General features: G+C 46.4%; 1 protein-coding gene across 3 annotated transcripts in view; it reads right to left on the bottom strand.

The window, feature by feature from the left end:
- The window catches only part of SNX29 (sorting nexin 29), a 569,005-nt gene that overhangs the window by 154,849 nt on the left and 399,898 nt on the right, over positions 1–14,258 (bottom strand). For all 3 annotated transcript variants that reach the window (XM_037151196.2, XM_053672142.1, XM_037151198.2), the window contains one exon: positions 11,793–11,874. In XM_037151196.2, coding sequence (XP_037007091.2) covers positions 11,793–11,874 — 82 coding nt within the window. The remainder of the gene's footprint in view (positions 1–11,792; positions 11,875–14,258) is intronic.

Here is a 14,258-nt window from a genome sequence, read left to right on the forward strand (position 1 = left end):
TCACAAAGTGAAGAAAAAAGAGGAAGAAAATGAGAAAAGCCCTCCCCCTCCATTCTCATACCCTTGCCCACCTTCCTGCCGGGTGTCCCAGAGGGAGGTCAGCACCTCGAGGCCCTCGGACAGATGCTGAGCTACGGGGGGGGAGCCAGACAGCACAAAAGAAGCGAGTGCACTCTGCAAGCAGGCAGCTTCCTTCAGAGCTCATTCTGGAACCAGGGCCCTCTAGACTCTGAATATGAGGTTAGTTGTGGGGCAAAGTCTGACTAAACACCTGAAACCCAGACCACTTTCACTGTAAACCAGCTGCAGGGAAACACAACAATTTTTAAATGAGATACAGATGGGTCTTGGAGTAGAATGCAAGGTGCCCATGACCGTCTAATGTGGAACAGGAGGCTCCAGTACCCAAGGGGGCTGCTGGGCTGGTCCATCTGTAGGGAGGGCCCGTTCTACTGCTACTCTGAACACGGGGCCTCGCACACAGGAGGGGCTCAGTAAGTATTTGATGAATGAATAAATGACTGCACTGTGACCCCAAACTCCTGGGCTTTCCTGGCCTCTGTGCTAAGTGGATTGGAGAGGAAAAGTGTAAAAAAAGCAGACAGACACCAGTGTTTAAGGAGGGACCATAAGCAGCCTTTCTGATTCAGAATCTCAGCAGAGCACCGCCTGTCCTGTTTTTTGTGTTTTTTTTTAATATCCAACAGGCCAGCATGAAGGGGTCAGGATGAGACAAGAGCTCCCTGCCTCCAAGCACACCTGCTAAGGAAGACACAGGTGTGAGAGAAAGGGAGCCCTGGCCACTTGCTGGGAAGTGGTCACTCACTTCATCCCCAAAGCTCCCCAGACAAGATTCCTGAGAGACTTCCTGTCATGTCCTCTGACCAGAGCTCCTCCCCAGGGGAGATGTGGATTTAATGGCATTGCTTTCACTAATTCATTGAAAAAAACACTTGGGGGTATTAAAGGAGCAAGATAATGTCCTGGGAGGCTGGGCACCTCATTGTTTCTGCTGCAAATGATGACAGGTTGGCCCTTGTCATCAGGTGGGTGAAAGGTTTGATGGATGCAAGCACTAGGCCTTAGATTGTGCAGCAAACATCAACCCTCCTGTGAGGAGACCTTCACAACTGAATTAATTCATCTTGGAATTTTTTTAAATTTTTGTATTTTGTGCAGGCAAGGTAGTTAGGGAGAAGTGACAACCTGTCCTTCCTGTCTAATTACAAGACTTCATTCAAACATATGATGCTTGAGGTGGGTATGAAAGTCAAGGTTTCCAGAAGTGACTGTTGACTGCATTTCAATCAAGACTCTGAAACAGTCCTGCAGAGTTGGTGGGGAAGGCCACTCAGCCATTACTGGGGTCCCGCCCCATCCCTGGCATACAGGACGATGTGCCGGTATGGTACCCAGACCACCCAGCGGGGCCTCCGACCTGCAGGCACTGGCACGCTTGCTGCCAGTTTGTGGGGTCCTGCCTGGTTTTCTGCCCCCTCATCACACAAGGCAGGCTGGAGTTTTGCCCAGGCTGGGGCCCCAGGTACCCTGGAGGTCTTACCTCTCCTGGCGCCCCACTACCTGGCATTCAGCTCCATCCCCCAGCCCCTACCTCCCACCTGTTTCCTCAGGCCAACAAAAATGCAGTCTCTCTTTAAAAAACAAAACTTTAGGCTTTTGAAAAACAACAGCCAGGCTAAAAAATGTCTTTGTCAGGACTTCACCTTTCACCAGAAATCTCAGGACAGAGAAGGGCCAGCTGCCTACGGCTGGGAACCTGGAAAAGAGACTTACTGGATGAAAACCAGGTGACTGCCTTAGTCAGGTTATTCTCTCACAGGTTTCTGCTTCCCTAATGGTGGAAGTGAAGGTGGGTCCACACTGATGAGAGCCCACAGAAGCCACACTGAGTGCACCGCAATGGAAAAAGAATGACTTCCAAATGCTTCTCTTACTTCTTAATGCAATTGTTTACATCCTGCCTCATTTTTAAAGAAAAAAAAAAAAGAGATGGGCTTAGAAAAACTGACACCACCGTCTATAAACAGTAAGAGAAGATGGTAACTCTGCCAGCAAGGCTGCTCTGAAAGCCACAGGCTTATGTAATAAGAAGGACCAGGGCCATGGCTCTGGGTACATGGCCAGTCCAGCATTTGTGCCCGTTCACCCATGCTGCCCACCCATCATTCAGAGGGAGGGAAGGAAGGGACACGGCTATTTGTGCTGCACTGTGGAGTAGAACTGACCACCTCTTTCTGCCTCAGAGGTGCTACTGTCTGTCCTCTCCCAGTTTCTCCATCAAAAGAGGGGCTGAGATGGCTGGGACAACAGGCCTGGAGCAGAGAATCTGGGCAGGCTTCCTCTGGGGCCCTGGGAGTCTCGGCTCCAGCTGGAGCAAGGAAGATGACCTTGAGCTCAGGGGAACTCAGAGACCATCTTATTGGACTAAAGGAGACAACGGCTTGTGGAGGTAATGAATTTCTCAAATTCCCCTGGTTTGGCCAAGATACACAGTGGTGGGCAGGCCTGCAGCCAGGGCTCTAGACTCCCTGTGCAGCTCGCCTGCCTGAGACCAAGGACACCTAACAACACTGACTCTGCCTGCTACCCATTGGCTGGCTTCTCACTTCCTCCTCCCTGCCTTCCCTGGGAACGCCTCCTGCTTCTTTCCACAGAGCCTCTCTAGACTGCGTTTTCATGTCCAGCTTCTCTCTCCTGCAACACTCTCCCTGCTGCCTTCCACTTCGTCTGGTGCACTTCAAGCCTCTGGGTGGAGATCACTGCACTCTGGTCTCTACCGATTAGGTCACCGCTCTGCTCTCTGCTCTCCACTCCCAAGGCCCTCCTTGTCACCACCCTCTGCCCTGTGCCCTGCCAGTGCTTTTGTTTCCCAGGATGATAGTAATTATCACTAAGGTAGTTTACCTGCAATTAGGAGACACCACCACTATGTCAGCAAGGCTTGGCTAACGATCGTCTTTGTCTATCCCTGTCTGAAACAATCAACACTTGTCATGATTAACATCCATCTGCCCCATTAGACCTTGGCTGGTTCATGCACAGATGTACCTTGCCCAGTCCAACCCCTCCCTGCCTAACTCAGTCCAGACACTCATGGCACCTGTGACTACAGAACAGAGAAGAAACAAAAGCTGTTGATCTCCATGATGAGCAGATTCAGTAGCTCTTACCTTCCAAGTCACTCTCCTAATAAGTGCCCTAAGCAGCTCTCTGGGTAAAACTTGGGTTATTTGGAGCCAGGGAGAGAGGGTAAGATGACCCTCAAACACAGCAAAAAGACAAAAGGCTCAGAGGTGACATATCTGTTCTATTCTGAGTCACTGGCATATGATCTTTGCAAATCACTCCTTTTGGCTTCCCCATGTAAAAACGCCAATACACAAAGGGAGTTAACCCTGGATATCCTACCCGCTAAGGTGGTATGTCTACCTCTACCTACAGACTGCTTCCCAAAGCCCATGTCTTTCTTTTATTCAGCTTTCCAAATATAAAGTTACAGCACTGACCACACCTTCTAAAACACGCACACACATTGGCACTCACAGAGCTCAACTCTCCATTTCCTTCGAACTCTCATACACCACAACTTTATAAATTTAGGTTGAAAGTCTCTGCCTTAATGGATTTCTCAAATTCCCAGGGACCCAGTAATTCCACACTCTGGCCTTCGCGTTCACTCTGATCTACGAGAATGTTACCTTGTCACCATAACAACTGCTCGTGGGAGTTTTAACAATGAGTGATGGGTCAGTGAAATTGTGGGCAGAATTCTTTGGAGGAAAAAAGTGTTGGAAAGGAGTTCATTTCACTGAGACACAGAGTGGTGGCTATGCCCATGGGGTGGGCAGTGCACTACATGGAGGGGAGAAAGAGAGAAACAAGGCAGGTCCCGGCATGGCCCATGGACTCTTGGCTTCCTCATCAATAAGACAGGGGTGATGCTAAAAGAGTTAAACGACAATGTACATTAAAGTGCCTGTGTCACAGGCCACGGGTTGCCTGTTGCCTACCCAGTGGGAGTGCCCCACCCATCCACCTGCTAGCAGAGCTCACATCCCATTTGGACACTGAGATGGGCAGGTGCCATTCTCCCAGCTTCCCTTCCAGCTACAGCAAGGCTATGTTACGTCCCCTTGGGTCAGTGGGATCTAAGAGAAGGCCACAGGAAGGCTCTGGGCAAAGATTTTCCTTTTTGATAAAAGTACACATGCAAGTAAACATTCCCCTTCCTTCTAACATGAACACTCTCTTGTAATGAGAAATTGCTAGAAGCTCTGGAAACCATTCCACAGGCCCAAGAAAGAGAAACCAAGAGAATCTCAAGAGCCAGGCTTGCCCAAAGCCCCAATACCACGAGCTGTCGAACACTTCACTCCCCAACTTTCTGTCATGTGTATTTACTCTTATTGCTTAAACCACATTGAGTGTGATACTGTTATTTGCAGCCAAAAGCATTCCTAATACAGAATAGGCATCACTTGCTTTATTGCACTTCACAAATAATGTGTTTTTTACAAACTGAAAGCAAGACCCTCCAACAGCAAAAAGATTACAACTTGCTAAAAGCTCAATTATGATTATCCTTTGTTATTAGCAATAAAGTATTTTAATTAAGATATGTACATTTTTAGATGTAATGCTATTGCACACTTAATAGACTACAGTATTGTATAAACATAACTTTTATATGCACTGGTAAACAAAAAATTTCATGTGGTTCACTTTATTGCAGTGGTCTGAAACTGACCCTGCAATATCTCTAAGGAATGCTTGTATTTAATGCTCAGTAAATACACTAGAGCCCATTTCTATGCCAAACAAGAAACAGAGATGTCCTAAGAGTACAACATGGGAGTCTTGTCAATTCACAGTCAGAGAAAGCCTTAGTGAAGATAGAGATTTTACAAAGCAGATCTAGGGGCCGAAGACCTCCTTGGTGGTCATCAACAACACCCAAATACCAGTTGCAGTACACTGTGAAAAGATGGGCCAGTACACCAGACCTCGAGGTGGTGCCCTGTCCCACCCCCTGAGGCTGGCCCCAGCTCTAAATCCAGCAACTGAGGATACACAGGTGTTTAGGTCAGCCAGACCTGCACACCTGTGGAGCTCATGGCTCCAGACAAAAAGACCATATTAAGTTGTGATACCAATAGGGAGGCCTCCCTCGGGGAGGTGGCAGAGAGGGTGATGATGCTGTGGAATCATATGTAGGCACTTTGGAGACACTGGTGAATAATGCCAGTCAGTGGTCTAATTCACTACTCAACAAGTAGTAAATGCTAAACAAGACTGAACACAGCCAGCAAAACTGTAATGCACTGGGGCCTGGGCATCAATTCCTTCAGGCCTCTAGGGAGTCAGTTCCTTCTGTTTGGAAAATCTAAAAACAGTAACAAAAACTAATAATGACACATACATCCAGGGGAAGGAAAACAGACTTTTTCTGGTGGGGGGGGTGCTAGCTTTGTGCCTACATCAGGCTTTCCCAGAAGCCTTAAGCATCCCCAGAACAGCTGGAGGTGAACATGGACATGTCATCCTCAGAGGTGCTGAGGTGCTTGACTCTGGGATGGGAAGTTTTGGAGGAAGGAGCAAGCAAGAACAAAGGCAAAGGCTCCCCGGTTTTGCTTATCATGCAGCATGTAAGGTAAAACTGGCTGAAATGAAACTCAGAAATCACACAACCCATAGCTGCCCTTCCTGCCTGCCTTGCACACAACAGGTATGGCAGGAAGGACCAGAGGTGAATAAGAGAATCACTTCGGCTTCTGAACTGTCCTTGTTTCCCCAACTCTGGCATGGAACCTTCTAGGCAGAGGCTCTGCAGAGGGCATGTTTATTGCAGCAGTGTCCCCCATTTCTGCACTTGGTACAACTATTTCATCCTTCTCTACTTAATAATTCCTTCCTCTCCACATGGATATATACTCAGAAAGCATAAAGGCAGTGCTGTAAGTAAAAGAAAACTTGAGGGCCCAAGGGGTAAGCCTTCTTAGAAAAGAAGATGAAAAGGAAGAACTGAGAAACCCAAGACTGCAAAGTGCAAAAGCATCACCATCCTCCAAACTACCTGCAGCCCCATGCAGACTACCTAGACCCTGTAATCTATTATTAACAGGAAAAATAATAGATTTTCCCTGCATCGCATATATAAATGTGTTCTGTTAGAATGAACCTTAAAAATGACTGCCTAGGCTACAGGACTCCCTACTGGTGGTGCAGGCGACCTACTGGGGACCTCACACACTCACTGACCTGTTCTGGAGCACCGCCTTTCCTCTGGAGTGAGCCTGTGGTCTCTAGCAAAGGGGACTCATTCTAGAAGGAAAAAGCTTTGCTGAAACAAAGCAACCTCTTCACAAAAGAGACCTAATTAGTTGTGCTGTGCAAATGGAATATTGTACAGTAGCAGCCAGTGTTTCTGGTGGCTAAATTCAAAGGCTGAAATTAATCCCACCTAGAGGTCTGATTCCTGCTATACTCAGAGTGAATGGCTCTTCTCAAAGGGAAAGACTTAAGCATTCAGCCCAATTTAGTGGCTGTAATATTTGCAGAAGGAAAAAATAAGTGCGTTGTTTTATGGTCTAGCCTGCCTTTATAACCACCACAGTAGGATACTAAGACAGTGGACCTCGAATTTATTTGGAAACCAGGGTATTTGGGGAATAACATCAAGCATTTACAAACACAGAAACTAGAAACTAAATGATTAACAACAGATGTAACTATATCAGATGAAAGTGAGGGAAAATAAAACCTAGAAGCACAACTGTGTTATCACAGAAGGAGGGAGAGGGGAAGGGAAAGGGGTGAAGAAAGAGAGAGAGAAAGCAAGAGAGACCAGTGAGTGGACTGAGCTTTGTTTCTTACATTTTACTTGTTGCTGCTTAATCATTTTATCTCTAGCCAGTGTCTGCCAGCAGCCATGCATTAGTGTGGTCCAGAAGTGTAAGAAATATTCATGGACAAAAATGTAAATGAGAATGTTCTGGACACCAGGTTTACAACCTGGTCAAATGCTGCCATTTCTTACTTTTAGAGCCAGAACATGCCTCAGCCACTGTCTCAGAACCCAGGAGCAGAGCATGGAAAACACGTCTGCAGAGGCACGACCCCCAGTTAATGACGTGCATTCTCTCCTGTGCAGCGACAGCACTTGTTGTCAGAATCCTTCGTGACAAATATGACTCCGACCTCGTCCCAGTACAAAATCTCGGTTCCCCTGGCACTTAAGAGCACCTTCTCCAGGTGCCTAGCCGGACCCTCCGGCAGCCTCTGGATAGAGCTCAAACGAGAGCCTCTGCAGGAGCACCCCTGGAGGGCTCCGGGGGTTCTAGGGCCAGAGCAGTCACAATTTTCCAAAGCAAAGCCACCTCAGCCTGGCTCTGGAATTGGTGGGGCTTTGATGGCACTGTGTCTGCAGTGGACCAGAGCAGTCCCACTGAGATGCCTGGCTTGGCTCAGGTGTGCTCTTGGCCCACCGTCTTAGGAACACAGGGGACGGCTGTGCAGGCCGGATGGTGGTCAGGCTGCGCCCGTCCCTTCAGCATAAAGGAATTGTCCCATCTCTCTCTTGGATTTTTAAAAAAGATTTCATTTATTTATTTTTAGACAGAGGAGAAGGGAGGGAGCAACACATCAATGTGTGGTTGCCTCTTGTGTGCCCCCAACAGGGGATCCGGCCGGCAACCCAGGCATGTGCCCTGACTGCAAATGGAACCAGCGACCCTCTGGCTCGCAGGCCGGCACTCAATCTACTGAGCTACACCAGTCAGGGCTCTTCCTTGGATTTTTAAAGAGCTGGGCCCCATCCTCATTCATGGAATCTGCAAACTGGTACCTTGTCAGGAAATGGTATTTGGACTAAAAAAAAACATGTTATGGAATGAGATGCTTCTCTGTGCCTGTGTTTTCTCATCCATAAAATGGGAATAATAAGGGCTCTCACCTCACAGGATTGTTGTAGGGATTGAATGAACTATTTTCTGTAACACACACAGACCAGTGAGGCAGCTGCTGCTGCTTCTTAGTAGCATTACTACTGTTCCGGTTTTATCCCAATCTATCCATTCCTTTAGGTTGGTGTTTCCCAAGTATTCATTTACATAGCACGTCCTAAACTTGCTGTTTTCACTATTGTTCCTCCAGTAGTTTTCTCTGAGCTGAATCACTTTCCACTTATATTTATTTTGAAAGGGAATTATATACCATCACAGCAAATGTAAAATAGAATTCTCTGCTGTAACTGGAAAACAAATGTAAAAATAAATACAATGAAAACAAGTAATTGATTAAACTCAAGTCTGTTGCCTGCCAAAGGCACCAACCCTGAGCCTTCCCCTGTCTTTGCTGAAAAGGAAGAGCAGAGGGTGTAAGTCACAGTGACGACTTGGAGATGTGTTCCTCTGGGTAATCACAAGCAATGACACAGCTGAAAAGCGCGTGGCCTTCTCTCTGCATAATTTGTGCTGAATGTCCAAGCCCTGTCTTCCTGAAACCATGCAAGCACACGTAAAACCATCCGGTTTCCCACCACTCCGGGAGACCGTTCCGGAGTGTCACCACCCAGTGAACTCTCTGCGAGGATGGAAGTGTTCTCGGCCTGCGCTATTGGGGCAGCGGCCCCCAGCTGCCCACGGCGCTCAAATACTTGGAATGTGGCTAGTGTGCCTGAGGAACTGAATTTGAAATATCATTCAACTTTAATTAGTTGAAATTTAAACTGCCACGCGTGGCTATTGGCTGTCATATTGGGCAGCAAAGATTTACTGAGGAAACTACATGTGCTGATCCTTTTATCTTGGCTCTTCAAGTGAACTTATGTTCATTTCCAGGTTGTGCCCTTGTTTCCGTTGAGAGAGATCTTAGGAAACCGGACAGTGTCGTGTCATGGGGATTAAAGTGGGGATTGCCTACAATACCCTTCATTACTGTTTAACCTAAAGCCAGGTGTGGAGATTTCTTTTAAACCTCCCTTTGAGGAAATGATTATTTTCTTCTCATTAGCAATGGAATTATTCAAAATAGTCACATGTCCATTTTCACACTGGCTGTCAGGACATTCATAGGAAATCCAAATATCAATGACAGCAACTGTGTGGAATTTCATGAGAGCTATATATAATTTCCACTGTTTCCTTAGTGGGAATACTCTTAGTTTATATTTTCTCTGACTCTACTATTTCTTACTTCTATTTTATTGCTCTTTTCTATGAGTTTCTCTATAAATTATTTTTATGGAATTATACAAAATGCATTTTTAACAAAGAAAAATAATGTCTAACATTACCAGTATTTTGGATGAGTCACCTTTTATCCAATATCATTTATGACTTATAAAAGAAAAAGAAACAAGAAAAAACACTGCAACAAAGCTTTTCTAAGATGCTTCGAAACTCATGCTCAGATTTTGCTCTTGAGGCACCAAGCAGAAGCACCATGAGCTAAAAGGAGAAACACAATTGCATTCAAGAGGCGCTGCTTCGTACATCTCAACATTAAGAAAGATTTCAAGAGAGCCCAAGCCGCAGGCTGAAGCTGCTCTGGGAGACTCGAGCGCTGCCAGGCCTGTGGCCGGAGGAAATGGGGGCCACGTCCTCTGAGCACTGGAATGCCCTGAGAACAGTGGATGGGGACAGAGTGGCTGGAATGCCACTGTGACCGCTGTGGAAACCATGTCCCAGGCAGTGGCATATTGTCTCTGCCCATTTCGTTTCATAACTGACTTTCAGAAGCTCCAGCCTGCCGAGTCACTTCCAGGGGTGAAGGCTGGGCAGAAGAGTCCAAATGTAGGCAAAGAAAACCTCTCAAATGATACCACATTTTCACTACACTCTTAAAAAAAGAAAAAAGAAAAGCTATCTGCTTCACTTTTCTCATCCTCAGCTTTGTGATGACTGCAAAGCAGAACTTGAAGGGCATTCAAACAAGAGAAAGTTTGTTTGTTGTTTGGAGTGTAGGATAAAAAGAGAAAGAAAGACAAGATATTCAGATATCTGTCATATCTAAGTCTCTTTTTTAAGAACTGATAGCAACATAAAATAAGGAAGATAAAGTGACCTTCTGGTGCAAGCTTCTTTGCCAAAATCATCTGTCCGTAAGATTTTAGGTAAGATGTGTGTGTCATACTCATACTCATTCCCCGATAACACATGTCCACCACCAGACCTGCCGCCGGAGTCCAAACATGGCGGTCATTTTGGAAGACGAGAAATGAATACAAGTGGCTACTGGGCACTATACAATTCTAATGCTGATAAGTTTTCCAAGGTAAGTATTACTATTATTTGCATTTTACATATGAGATAGCTAAGATTTACTTAAGGCCACAAAATTGAAACCAGGGCCCTTATTTTCAAAGTCCAAAGTCATTTTTTTCACCATTCCAGTCTCTGGGGAAAATATCTTATTAGCTGAGGAGACTTCTTCAATGAGTCAGTTCCCCACTAAGAGAAACGGTAACAAAATTAAAGAATTTTTTTTTTTTGCCCTGGGCAGGTGGCTCAGTTGGCTGGAGCATCCTCCTCTGCACCAAAATGCTGCAGGTTCAGGTTCGAGTGTCAATCAGGGCACATATCTAGGCTATGGGTTTGATCCCCAGTCAGGGCACATACAGGAGGCCACCAGTCAATGTTTGTCTCTCAAATCAATGTTTCTCTCTCTGTGTCTCCCTCCCTCCCTCCCTCTCTCTCTCAACAATAAGTATATCCTCAGGTGAAGATTAACAAAACTCATGGCTTTTTACAGATCTCACGGGAAATAAAAACAAAACTTAATGAAAATTGTTGTGATACAAAAAGACAGTAGAACTGGAAGCAGCTGAGTCAGAATTGAAAACAAAACAGTCCCAGGACAAGTGAACACCAACAGCTGGAAACACCAACAGGAAATCAGGACCCAAGGCCAAAAAGAAAGACAAACCGAAGATCATTAGGCGGGGCTGGAAGAGGCATCAGAGAAAAGATGGAAAACTGGGCTCCCAGTTGTTGAGGCAAAACCGCCTTCATACCTGACAAAGGTCCCAGCCACTCATCCCCACCCAGTGGGTGGCTATCTCTACCCTGAGGTGGTAGAGGAGATGTTTGCAGTTTTCACTTGCCAACTACTTGATGCTCCTTCTTTGGAAAGAATAACCTGGTTTACATTCGGGGAACCACATCTCCCCTCTCTCAGACACATGGTCAAATAAGGTCTACTCCAACTCAGTGCCCACAGCGGTCACATGATCCACACCTGGCCAGTCACAGAAGTCCATCACCCAATCCCAAGGTGTAGGGATGGGTTTGACATCTAAGACAGACCCATAAGAAATGCTGGGGACTTGGCTGAAACCACCAAGACAGGCTCAGAGTCTGGCGCTGCCAGGAGCCGTCTCGTCAACCCAGGGAAGCCGGCCCGAAAAGGGTGCCGCGGCAGAAGAAACAGGAGATGGCAGCAGATCCCCGAACACAGGGTCAGTCATCCTGCGGCCGGATTTGTGCCTGGATTTTTCCATTGCACACAGAGGCCAACAAATCCCATTTCTGCTCGAGTGGTCTGAGCTGAGGGGTCGGGGCCTGACTAAGAGGACTAACTAGCATGAGAAGCTCTGCCCAGCTCCCTGCAGTCTGGTGCAGGACCATTTCCTCAGGGGGCGGAGCAGCTGGAATGCTGCTTCTAAGTACAGCACTGGGGCGCTCCACTACCAGGAGGAAAAAAGCCCCACAGCATAGCACACGAGGGTCCGCTCTCCCCAGGCAGTGAGGCCCACCAGAAAACCAGGTGCTTACCTGGTACACATGGAATGCATTTGCTGCTTTGCCCCGGAGAAACACGGATGGGATCCAGACATTGATCAGCGCCCGGTTGGATCTGACCAGAGGGAAAATCAAAATTGGTCATTTCAACTTACAAAAATGGGGGGCTATCTCTTCCTCTAAGAGGCATTATGCACAATTTATGACATCTCTAACTTGTAACAGTAAAGGGCCAGTGTAAGTCTCATTACTTGGTCCCACAAATTATTTTTAAAGGACATAGATATATGCATGTGTGTGTATTTTTAAATTTCTCTATGGAGTTTGTATCCTGGAATGAGAAATAGCTTCCCTCCAGTTCTGAGCAACCATGGCTTACAATTTATATGAACCTCGGTTTGCTCATCTGAAGAAGGAGATAATAACCAAAAGCCCTGGTGAGACTGGAAGGGTCATGTGTGGAAATGCCCACTGGGTCTCTGGAGCACCCAGAAGGGCCTCCTCACTGTGCTCACGTTAGATTGGGCCCCCCATTGTGAGGTGTGACTCCATGAAAGACCTCAGTAGACCAACAGCCATGGCTATGAGAATGACAGCTGCTGGGGTGGGGGCACCAAAGAGGACAAGGTAGGACGCCAGGAAGCCAGGCGCGAGGAGCCCTCTTTCGACTTGTCCACAAACAAAAACTTTGTGTATGGCTCAAATAAAATAAGATTTAAATTCAAATACAAAACCCTTTGCCAAGTACCTAACAACTTATGGCTCCATGCTTTTATATATATTATCTCAGTTAACCCTCACAGGCTATTTAAAGAACTTTCAAGGGTTATTTTGGTTCTGTGACAGGTTTGCCTTCTGTGAAGACTTTAAACTGAACTTATGAGTCACTGGGCGCACACACCCACCTCCGCCGCCACACTTCCACCAGGCTGGATCCGGCTCAGGAGGACCTGATAGCTTAACTGAAGGAGCTGAAACCTCAAGATCAATCGTAACAGCTATCAAAACAGTGCTGTGCAATTCTGGAAGGGCTGGAAGGTTCCAGCTCTTGCCTCTGCTTAGAGCTGTTCCAGGGCTTAGCACTTAACACTTTTCCCCAAGTTCTCGTTCTCTCTAAAGAGCAGCTCATAAAAATTCGCCAGCCTCCTGTGCTTGGAACTTGAGATGTTGATCATGGAAGATTCCATGACTCAATATGTCTCACAATCTTTAGAATAAAAAGCATTTTATTTCCACAAAGAAAAAGTCCTCTCCTGAAGCACCATTTCTCCTGAGCTCTGAGCTGAGGTGCTGACCTCCTTCGTTGGGCAAAATAAGCCCTATTGATCACTTCCCTGGGCTGCAAATACAAATTGCGATTCTGAGCCACCAGATTGGTTTATCTAATGACAGTCTTCTGTAAAGGTCCCTGGAATTACACAAGTGCCTAAAGTGCTCCCCTGTCAAGGTATGGAGTGGTGCAGAAGTGTAACTAACACTCTGGTTTTCATTAACCTTTCTAGATTGCTAAGGGCTGGACAACCTCCCAGGGGTACTGCAAGGTCGCCCAACTGGGTATAAACATTTCTCCCATTCAAAGCATTTGCCACACTGTATTAGAACCAATTGTTTTCACAGCCATCTGCCTCCTAGATATTTACTCATTCTTTTATTTGTTCACTCATGCATTAAACAGGAATTTATTGAGAACCTACCATGTGCCATGTGCCAGATACTATTCTAGGTACTAGAGAGAAACCCACAAAGAAAGCAGACACACTCCCAACCCTCAGGGAGTGTGCACTTTCATGAGGGAGAGACAAATCCCCATTAAAAATATTCCACTGTGGCTGTAGAAGACACTTTGTATGACTTCCGCCTTTACGAGATTTGTTTTGTGGCCTAACCTATGATCTATCCTGGAGAGTATTCCACATTCACTTGAGAAGAAGGCTGCGGCGGTTTGGTGGGCTGTTCTATACATGTTTGTTAGATCTAACTGCTCCACAGTATTATCTGAGTCTTCTATTTCCTTACTAGTCTCTCTAGTGATCCTTTCCATCATTGAAAATGAGGCGCTGAAGTCTTCGACTATTACCATAAAACTATCTATTTCCCCTTCATTGCTGTCCATTTTTTACATGATATATTTTTGGGGCTCTATTGATAGGTGCCTAAATGTTTATAGTTGTCACACAGAAGTTATTTAACCATCATTGTGGTGGGTGCTACCGAGGAACACCAGCTCTGAGCAGAGTGAACACCACAGGGTCCTACTTCTTTCAGGAAGCAGGGTTTGGGCAGGGCTGCGGGGACGCTGAGAGGGAGCCACGCTGGGGAGGAGAGGCTGAGTCAGGAAAGGTGCTTCCAGCAAGGGGGTTAACATTTGTGAAGGGCACAGAGTCTAGATCAAGACTGCCTGGATCTGAATCCTGGCCCAAACCTGCCATCTGCAGACAATATCAATGTCACAGGGTTGTTGCAGGGACTGAGTTAGAACCATGCCTAGTGTAGAGAAAA

This window comes from Artibeus jamaicensis, unplaced genomic scaffold (assembly GCF_021234435.1).
Source record: "Artibeus jamaicensis isolate MK-2021 breed Jamaican fruit bat unplaced genomic scaffold, CSHL_Jam_final contig_729, whole genome shotgun sequence".
In the NCBI taxonomy this organism is placed as follows: domain Eukaryota; kingdom Metazoa; phylum Chordata; class Mammalia; order Chiroptera; family Phyllostomidae; genus Artibeus; species Artibeus jamaicensis.